The 10,578-nt window shown below is 40.7% G+C and overlaps 1 protein-coding gene across 8 annotated transcripts in view; it reads left to right on the forward strand.

The window, feature by feature from the left end:
• lrba (LPS-responsive vesicle trafficking, beach and anchor containing) overlaps positions 1-10,578 on the forward strand; it is a 199,232-nt gene that overhangs the window by 33,252 nt on the left and 155,402 nt on the right. For all 8 annotated transcript variants that reach the window (XM_032539028.1, XM_032539046.1, XM_032539063.1 and 5 more), the window contains exons 5-14: positions 861-982; positions 1,618-1,744; positions 2,447-2,566; positions 4,466-4,612; positions 5,564-5,761; positions 6,956-7,089; positions 8,120-8,228; positions 8,605-8,757; positions 9,121-9,289; positions 9,648-9,727. In XM_032539028.1, the coding sequence (XP_032394919.1) occupies positions 861-982; positions 1,618-1,744; positions 2,447-2,566; positions 4,466-4,612; positions 5,564-5,761; positions 6,956-7,089; positions 8,120-8,228; positions 8,605-8,757; positions 9,121-9,289; positions 9,648-9,727 (1,359 nt within the window). The remainder of the gene's footprint in view (positions 1-860; positions 983-1,617; positions 1,745-2,446; positions 2,567-4,465; positions 4,613-5,563; positions 5,762-6,955; positions 7,090-8,119; positions 8,229-8,604; positions 8,758-9,120; positions 9,290-9,647; positions 9,728-10,578) is intronic.

Genomic DNA, 10,578 nt, shown 5'->3' on the forward strand with positions numbered 1-10,578 from the left:
GTAGATTAAACTGTCGTCATCTGTTGAGCTCGCCTCTGGCCCGCCTATATCAGATACACTGACGTGATTGGTGCAGCTCGGCTACAAGGGCATAGTTAATGAGCAGTATTACTCGATGCCAGAGTAACTCGCTGAGCAACTTCAAATTGTGCTCTTGCAAGAACTCTGGATTTCCGGGGTACAGTTTTAGATCATTGTAGTGAAACTTTATGCAAGCATTGCTTTGCTCGTGCCTGCATTGTTCACCACATACATTGAAAGATGTGCTGTTGTTTTTCCTCTTCCTGTCGCAGTATATTAGATGTGGCATGGCAGTATTCAGGATAATCCTCTCAGACTTTACTACTTCACAAGCAGTCAAAACAATAAAAGGTTTTAGGACAACCAGCTATGTCTTTGTGATTTATCTGTGTGTAGGAGTAACTATTGTAACATTAAGATAATGGACTTGCTTCAGTCGTGCCCTTAACGTAGTGTATGGGATTGCCACCTTCTGTATATAACCCTCCATTGCCATGGTGACAGTGCTTTTACATGTAGAAGTGCACAGGTCTGCAATGTGGGTTTGGCACTGATTTGATTGTTTAGATTTTATCTTGTAATATCTTGGGAGCTTGTATCTTGATTTAAGTTATTTATCTGTGTTTTTCAGCATTGTATTTGTTTTCTCAAGAATAGCATGTTTGCTGGATATTCCTTTGCTCAAATGAAACATGGATTTCTCCGCTTTTAGGCTGACCTATAGTTTTGTACTAACCAAGTGTTTTGTAAAGTAATTAAAATGCTGTATGGGTCCTTTCAGTTCCACAGCTAGCCAGGACCCTGACATGTCCTGTTATCTTCTATTTTCTTCCAAACAGGCTATAGCTCTGCCTCCTATAGCTAAATGGCCGTACCAGAATGGGTTTACATTCCATACGTGGCTCCGCATGGATCCTCTCAACAACATCAATGTAGACAAAGACAAGCCTTACCTATACTGGTAGGTCAAATAAATAACACAATGTTATTGTGGTGCATGCAATTTAAGTGTGAACATATGCATGTCCCCAGTATAACCAAAATGTATCTTGAATGCATTTGAGTTCCAAAACATGTGCTGCAGAAGTGTAGCCTCCATCCTTGCAGAGGAAAAACGGTTGTACGTCTCCCTCCATCTTTCCTGTCTTTCATCCTCTGCTTCCTCTCTGAGGAGCTGAGGGTTGGTTAAACTTATTTTCAACCAATAATTAATTTCTGTCAGAAATCTAATTTATACAACTGGGATCCGTTTGGGCGTCTGTAAAAATGATAACCAAGCTGCATGGCCAATGAGCTGCATGAGATAATCTTTAATAAAAGCTCCTCTTCAGCCTTGTGCCCTTTTTAAAAAGAGATTAATTCACTAAATCACACGCGGGGGCCCCATCTCGCTGGGACATGTAGAATGATGGGAAGAGCCTGTGAAGTTGAGAAATGATTGTTTGCTATCTTTATCCTCTTAAGACCTTTTTAAGTGTTTATATGATATATTGGACACTATAACCCATGTTGCCCTTGAATGTAGTCAGCATGAAAGTGTGCAGCCTCAGTCGAAAACTAAAGCTGTGTGTTTGCATTTTCCCTTTTCTTTTTTAGTTTCCGCACCAATAAAGGCATGGGTTACTCTGCACACTTTGTGGGTGGCTGTTTGATAGTGACCTCATTAAAATCCAAGGGGAAAGGATTCCAGCACTGTGTAAAGTACGACTTCAAACCCCAGAAGGTATGATCTGTAAGAAAAAAATTACAAGAATCCATGCACTGGTTCGGCGACCCAGGCCAACCAAATGTTTATATGCATTTTCTGTAGATGGATCACAGAAATCATAATCACATGCACACACAAAAAAAACACACGTGTGCACACGGTCAATCGGGTCCTTGCTCTCACGTCTAACCTGACTCTGGAGAGATGCCAAACTAGATGGAGGAGGACTGAGGGCGGCTGGAGAGAAGGATGTTCCTATACACCCAGGCACAGAACACACTGAAGACCATTGCAGTCTGATAGATCCTTTGCCTGTGGACACAAGTTAAAACACCCTCCTGCTTCCCTTGGGCATGAAGGCACCACCTTGCCTTAACAAACCTCATGAGGACCTAGAACTCATTTTAGTTGATATTTCACTCTATTTTTAATGCCTTCTTTCATGTCCGGAAGAAACCATAGCAACCTAGTTCACTGTGGTAACATTGGTAACCTAATTCACTGGTTGTATGGCTGAGGAGGAAAGCAGAAATCTAAGTAGGTGAGATTGTAGCTTGAGGGGAGTGAGTCCTGAAACATGATGGAAGCAGGCTAATTGTGTAGACTAGAAGATTCTCACCACATGCTGACTTATTGCTAGCACCTGTTTGTGATTAATACTCCAGATATACTGCAACCGTTTCCCCTTGTGAGAGACTGCTTCTTTTTTTGTTGCAGTGGTACATGGTGACTCTCGTTCACACCTACAACCGCTGGAAAAATAGTGAAATTAGCTGCTATGTGAACGGGGAACTGGCTTCCTTTGGAGACATCGCCTGGTTTGTTAACACCAGTGACGTAAGTAGCAACAATTTTACAGTGTAAGCTCTTTGCAAATGGCCCCAGTAGTATTTAAGTTCCTGATTTCTGTTTGAAAACATTATCATGGATAATAAAGGAATAAATTGACATTTTTCAAAATACACTTATTTGCTTTTCTTGCCAAGAGTTAGCTTGCCAAGGCGCCTGGGTAGCTCACCTGGTAGAGCGCACGCCCATATACAGGGCTCAGTTCCTGAAGCAGCGGCCCTTTGCTGCGTGTCATCCCCCTCCCCGTCCCGAATCAAGTCTAACCTGTCCTGTCAGAAATAAAGGCCTAAACATGCCAAAAAAAAAAAGTCACATGAGAAAATTTATACCACTCATGTATCTATGGTAAATGTTAAGCCACAGCGAGCAGCTGTATTAGCAATAAGAGTGGAAACGGCAGAGGTCACTGCACCAAGCCAAGACATAGTCCAGCACTTACCCATCTTAAAAAAACAGTATTATTTATTGATTGATTTTGTTACGTTTGGACAAAGCCAGACTAGCTGTTTCCACCTGTTTCCCGACTTTATGCTAATCTAAGCTAACTGTCTGATGGCTGTAGCTTTATATTTACCATACAGACACTAGATTGGTATCTCTCTTCTCCTTGATTTGTTTTATATACATTTATTCAACCTTTATTTTACCAGAAATATTCCCATTGAGATTCAGAATCTCTTTTACAAGGGAGTCCTGGCCAAGACAGCAGCATGCACTATGATACTATTGCACCTTTGTGCCTTTTTTTCCCCCCCCACCGCTCCTTTAAACATGCTACAATCTAACTTTACTGTAAGGGCACACCATTGATATCTTCCTTTGTATTTTTGTACTATGTATGTGTGCGTGGATGTCAAATGCCTGTCTGCCTATTTGTAAGCATGTTGTGTATAAGCTATTGGACACCTTAATTTACTAATTTAAGACAAAACAGCAAATAACATCAAACAATGAAATAGCAGTGTTCAGTAACAGGATATGAACATTGTGTAATCCTGTTTTTACAATCTTCCATGCTAATAAAATAATTTAGTTTAAAGGTGATTCTGTAGCTTATACCAAGATGAGGGTGCAAAAGGTAACTATTCCTTTACAGCGTGTAGGCACCTTCTATGGATGAGTGTGTTCTATTTGAACTTGCAAACCACAAATATTACTGCATTAAACCTCTGGCAAGATTTTATACTCATAAATCCATGCTGCCACATCAGGGTTGGGCATGTGGGTGTCCGTAACCCATTCTGTCAAATATCAATTTCAAAACCAGATACCTCTGCAGGAGCATGTACCAAAAACTGAAACGTAGACCTCGCTCAAAGATATATCTAATCCCACTCTTTGCTTTCAGAGGTCATGGGGGGTCATATTTTAGCATGGATAGTACTGTGGAAAATGACATTTACACACCCTGTTCCTCTCACACATCACCATATGAGCTCTGTCACAGTCCCCAGGACTGCTTTCTGTCATGCTGAGTTATGAGATTCTTAAATCAAATATTTGTTAGGAATGGAAACGCCTCCACAGTGTAGTAGTAGTATAATCCTCCAGATGTGTCAGTATGTCCGCAAGCAAATTAGCAACTTGACTGAGATGTGGTCTCATCATTCTCAACACTTCTGCTTATGCCTCACTGACCACGAACACAGGAAGATGGAACATTGTTACGTTAGCCACATTATGCTTACAGTTTGAGGCTGTGTGTTGCCAATTATAGCTAGTGTTAAAATCAATGTGCCTTTCCCCCTGTTTTTTTTTTTTTTTTAAATCCCTTTCTGTTTTAATTCCTCATTTCCTTCCATCCACTCTCCCTCCCTTAATCTTTGTCTATTTCTGTGTTTTTTTCTTCATCCTCAAATCCTACCTCCAACATCCTTCCCGCTGCAGACGTTTGACAAGTGTTTCCTGGGATCGTCTGAGACAGCGGATGCCAACCGTGTGTTCTGCGGACAGATGGGGGCGGTTTACCTGTTTGGAGAGGCTCTCAGCGCTGCTCAGATCCTGGCTATCTATCAGCTGGGACCGGGTTACCAGGTTGGAAGCCATAAAAACTGAGATGTCTGTGGGATCGAAACATTAAATAGAGACATTAAACAACTTACGTATTGTCAAATGATGCATTATAATAATTAAAATAACTTTTTATAAAGCTGAAAAATGTAATGTTTACTTTTTTTCCTTCACTTTACACATATGGTAAAGTATTCTAAAACTAAAAACCAATACTTTAACATGTCTGGATAGGGTTAGCTATCCGTTGTCTTATGAGAAATGAATGAAATCAGCTGTCAAGTTACACTTGAAAATAAAATATTTGCATTCAGTTTACCTGGTTCTGTTCAGGATATTCTTCTCTGCAAGATAGTGGAATCCATCAACGACAGTGAGATGACATAACATATATAAACTAATAGTTGCTCTGTCATATTTACTGTAGTTTGAAGGGTAGCAACAGATGGAAAGGTTAAGTGTTAAGTGTTTTTTTTCTTATTTTATTTTTTCTTAGCTTTTAGAGCAAGTATACACAAAAACGACCCGCCCTGACACATCCACTGATGAACAATAGAAAATAAACAAAAAGGTAGCCAGAGTAGCAACTGCAGTAACTGTTGGTGCATGTCCAGATATGCTTTATTCCCAGTGCACATAATCGCAATGACAGACATGCCACACAGGGTGAAATGTCTTTGCAATTTTTTATTTTTTGTCCAAGGATGTCCAATGAGTATAATTTGATTTTAAAAGGTAGTTCAAATAAACAGTATATTAAACCACACTCAGTTGGGTCATATAAATCAATATACAAAGAAAGCTTTTATTTTTATTTTTTTTATTTATATATATAAACTAACTTTGTTCACAACAATATATTTGCAGCAGGGTCCAGTAATTTGCACTTAACTTTTGTTATTGTTGACAAAATATCCCTTTGGTATTTTGTAATTTAAACACTCACCCTTCCCTTTTCTAATTCCTTCTCATCAGGGAACATTCAAGTACAAGGCTGAAAGTGACTTGCTGTTTGCAGAGCATCATAAGACCTTACTGTATGATGGCAAGCTGTCCTCTAGTATTGCCTTCACTTATAACCCTCGCGCCACAGATGCCCAGCTCTGCCTCGAGTCCTCCCCCAAGGACAACGCCTCCATTTTCGTCCACTCACCCCACGCACTCATGCTTCAGGTAATTACAGTACGCCTTTAATGTAACATTTTGCCTGTATAGTAATTGATAGCCATTCCCCTCGGAGAAGGAGTTGATAGTTGGAGTTAATAGTTGTTGCTAGGATTAACCTGAAATCACCATGCTGACATTAAAGCAATGCCGGTGCAAATGTATTCACCACCTGTGCGCCTGCTCCATCCCTCCTGCTGTTCCATATGTACCACTCTTTACTCTTTCTTTCCTTCCCTGCTAAAATGAAAGTGGCCCAGTTGGCATTTATTTAGTTTAATAGCCTCATTAGGACAGAGGTGCAAATGTGTTGAGCTAGCCAGACTTGCTGCAGCTGCTGAAAAATGCCATACTGGTGCACTAACTGTGGAATGTGCCTTCTCTGGGGGTGACGTTTACTTTGGAACTACACACGAGTAGTTGGGGCATTTGTCCTGGTAGCTGTAGATGGTGAACTTTATGGAGGTTTGCCATATGTTGCCTACAAATAAACATGCCTGCACTGCAAAGCATGCACACACAGCCCTGTTTCTTCAATCATTTTACTTTTTTTTTTTCTCAAGCACTAATTGAGTTTCCTCTCATGCCCTCTCATCAAAGAAAATGCTTTGTTTCCTTCGTGATGAAGATTTTTGCTGCCACACACAACATATGCTTTCTCCGACTCTCTCTCACACACAAACACAGTGTGAAATATGAATGAATGTGACCTATATTTTCAGCTTTGCGATGCCATACTCACAAATTCCAATCCTATAGAGAGAGAAATGTTTTGCCAAGCCACTGTTGGTTTCACAACATGCAACAGAGAACCCAGCTGATGCACCAGGCTACTAAACACTTTAAGAAAATATGATCTGTTTTCTTTCTTGAATCTAATTTATCCTCTTAAAAACTCAACAAGTATTTTGGCAATGGCAAAATCATGGTTTGGCATTGAAAGTTTAGAGTACTTATTAGCGGTCAAAGATTCCATTACAGTTTTGTGCCTGTTAAGATAAAAAAAGCAGACTCCAGTGGTATGATAGAGAATCACCATTTTTGTTTGGTTGTGACTCTACAATTACTTTCAAATACTTTCAAATATGTAAACACATGAAGCTAAGTTAGTGCATATAACTGTGATTATTAGAACAAATATGCAAATGCAAATATTGGCCACGTAACATGTTAAATGGGGCAACGTGTGTTTTCTTTCGGTAGGATGTGAAGGCTGTTGTGACTCACTCAGTCCAGAGTGGCATACACTCTATTGGGGGCGTGCAAGTCCTCTTCCCTCTGTTTGCACAGCTGGATTATTGCCAGCCCTCCAGCCACGAGCTGGACACCTCTGTCTGGTAAACACACACACACACACATACACACACACACACACACACCTTAATGCAACAAGCTGTCTTTGTTTGTCTGCGAATATAACCCAAGTGATATCAATGTGATGTCATCAGGGTTATTTAATTTAAAGAGTGCATTACAATTTGGGGATATGGAGTGTAAAAGATGTGGGCATTTACAAGGCAGAAAGGGTCTAAGAAAAGATGCTATCGAACTGCATCATGGGAAATCTAGTCATCTAGTCAGGGTTTAGTCCTTTTTGGAGCTGTACCCAAAGGGACGAGAAGTCAGGATGTCTCTGCTGCTGCTTAAAACTTTTCTTTTTTTTATTCTGTCTCAGGAGTCTACAGACTTTACAAAGGTGCAATACTAAATTGCTAGAGTAACCCTTTTAGACACGGCCACTTTAGGAAAAAAATACGTGTGAGCCTATTTACCGTATTTTTAAGATGATATTGGACTCAGTTTGGCTGTATGCTCAAATAGATTATTAGTTGGATCTAAATGTGAACTGATCTAAAATAACTTTTACAATGTTAGCATCCGTTACATGGCTGGTACACAGATAACACACGCAGTCTATTTTCAGCTCATGACTGCTGGCTTTTCAGGTAACACTGCTGTCTGTCAACAATGGTTTATGCCTGCCTATAACATTTAATGTAGCATCAAAAAGAGACCTTCTGTACATTAAGTTTTTTTTAAAAGCAGTTGAAAATTAGGTTTTAGTTTTTTTTCCAACTTCTGATGTAATGCTGAGCTTGAAAGCTGTGACGCCATTTGGCTTATAAATTTGCAACGTTGTGCTGCCCTCAAGGTGATGCTAACTAGAATCTGTCCTAACACAATGGGACATGACACCCTCATTCAATCACATTTCATGTAGGATATGCCCTTCACAGTCACGGCTTTGTCAGCAGCTTGTATAGATTATTGTCACTGTCTAACTCTATCTCCCTCTCTCTCTCTCTCTCTCTCTCTCTTTTTCTTTTTGTCACTGTCTGTCCGTCTGTCTGTCTGTGGGCCCCTTAGCTGCACTTTGCTATCCTTTGTGATGGAGCTCTTGAAGAACTCGGTGGCTATGCAAGAGCAGGTTCTGGCCTGCAAAGGTTTTCTCGTCATTGGCTACACTTTGGAGAAGGTGAGACGAACACAAATTGGCTCAGTTGGCTAATAAATACACAAGAGAGCCATCCTGCCGTACCAGTAGCTGCCCATAATGAACCCAGTGCCGTAATAAGGCTGATCGTCATTCCCTTAACGCCACAAACACACTAACACAGGCACAAACAAACACCAACACTTAATTTAAGACAGACTTTGTTTTCCCTCGGCTGTATTTGGAGGTCACAGCTGTCTTGTGTGCTTGTTAGGCAGAAGAGGAGCTCCTCCTCATCTTTCTCTGCATGTGTCCTTCCCCTCCCCTTTCTTTGTCATCCCCCGCATCTCTGATTCCTCTCACTAACATCTCCCTCTTCCTTCCTTTTTCACTTTTTGTCCCCCTGTCGTAACTCCAGTTGTCCAAGGTGCATGTGACGCGGCCCGTCCTGGACATTGTGCTGGCCTTTTCCAGATACCTTAGCAACTTGCAGAATGGCATCTTGCTGCTCAAGCAGCTGTGTGACCACATTCTGTTCAACCCTGCCATCTGGATCCATTCCCCTGCCAAGGTAACATAAATACACACATTTCCACAGAAGCACATTCTTATGCATTTGGATTCATTTGTAAAAAATTAGATATACACATGTAGATGGGACATACACATATCCGTTACAGATTTGCAGACCGGCACAATCATAATCACCCTCTCTCTCACTGTGTGGTCCTGCCTGACGTTTTATTTTCAGTGTCTCAAAGTTCAAGGTTATCCCTCCACCTGTGACTCAGTGAATGCTATTTAAATTAGAATGTCTTGCCTATAACCCTTTGGGGCTTAGAAGCTAGGGCACACTAAAACCACTCAACTCCAACTATCTAACTAAACTAGCGTGTGTGTATGTGGGTTTCCATATGTACTTTGTCTTTTGCAGGTCCAGCTGACACTCTACACTTACCTTGCAACAGAGTTCATTAGTACAGTGACCATCTACAACACCATTCGCAGGGTGGGCACTGTACTTCAGGTCATGCATACGATGAAATACTATTACTGGGTTATCAACCCCCAGGACCGCAGTGGAGTCGTGCCTAAAGGCCTAGGTGAGGATGCAAAGAAAATGCTAAAATAGGTTATGCAGTAATGGCACACTACTGTTATATGGTGTTCCCATTCATCTTCTGAAATGCATATACAGACTAAGCATGTAAAGGTAGATTTCACATAGAACACTGAAATATGAAGGCACACGTAAACACACACTGCAACAACCACACTCACACTTAATCATCACGGAAAGTCCTACATGTGATAAATCAGGTGCAGAGCTTTGGTTTCAAAAAAAAAAAAAATAGATTGATCATGTTATAACTTCTTGCTTTATCCTTCTGGGTCATGCTCAGTTTCTCATGTATCACCTACTTGCTACTTTCATCAGCCATTTGCTTTCTGGGGTTGCAGATGGTCCAAGACCAAACCAGAAGGAGATCCATTCTTTGCGAGCCTTTCTGTTGTTGTTTGTCAAGCAGCTCATCATGAAGGTACGTTCATAATGCCAAAGTTTTCCTAACCAAAATAGACTTATATTGGCTCACTCGAGGAATCTGGTACCCTTGAATGCCAGCGTTATGTGTACTAGTGGTTCCACCAGTTGTACTGTATGTGTCTAATATAAATAGTTGCTGGTGTTCTCAGCTTGCAGTGGAGTTGCAGTCTGATTGCCAATAGCCCCGACATTATCCACTATTCCTTAAGAGCAAACAAGCTGCCACTTCATACAACAGCAAGTGTAGTTAACTCATTGTTAGCCTACCATTTTCCAGCTGGGTGATTAAAGCCTTTAGCCTTCATTGCATCTATCTATCTTCATTGCATCTATCTATTACTAATAATATGTAGCAGTTAATGTTTGTGGGTACTTGACTTTTTTTAATGACTCAATGAAAATATTATTTTAGCTAGTAAGTGTAAAAAAGGTACATATTTACTGGGAAGAGCAGATTTTTATTGCGTGAGTATCTGACCATTTCTGTCTGTTGTAAAGTGCCCATATTATGGAAAAAAACCCCATTATGAGTGAGATACGGGTTTCTGAATGTCCTCTGCCTTCAGTCTCCAGGTTAGCTTTTCAAAATCTGCATGGCTTTTTATGTCACTGGCCGAGACGAGGTGGCTAATTGTAGCACATGCTAGTGTTAGCATGCTAGCTCGTTCTCAATGGCAAAACACTGCTACAACACACACTAGTCCACTGTAATCTACAAAAGAACTACTTTCATGTCCCTGTTCATTTAGGAAAAGTCTCCCAGCTAATTCTGCCTCGTACTGACCAAAGTTGAAGAAAGAGTTATCTAGCTGATGTGGTCTTACCTAGCTACTGCGCATGTGCGAC

Source organism: Etheostoma spectabile, chromosome 2 (assembly GCF_008692095.1).
Source record: "Etheostoma spectabile isolate EspeVRDwgs_2016 chromosome 2, UIUC_Espe_1.0, whole genome shotgun sequence".
In the NCBI taxonomy this organism is placed as follows: Eukaryota; Metazoa; Chordata; class Actinopteri; order Perciformes; family Percidae; genus Etheostoma; species Etheostoma spectabile.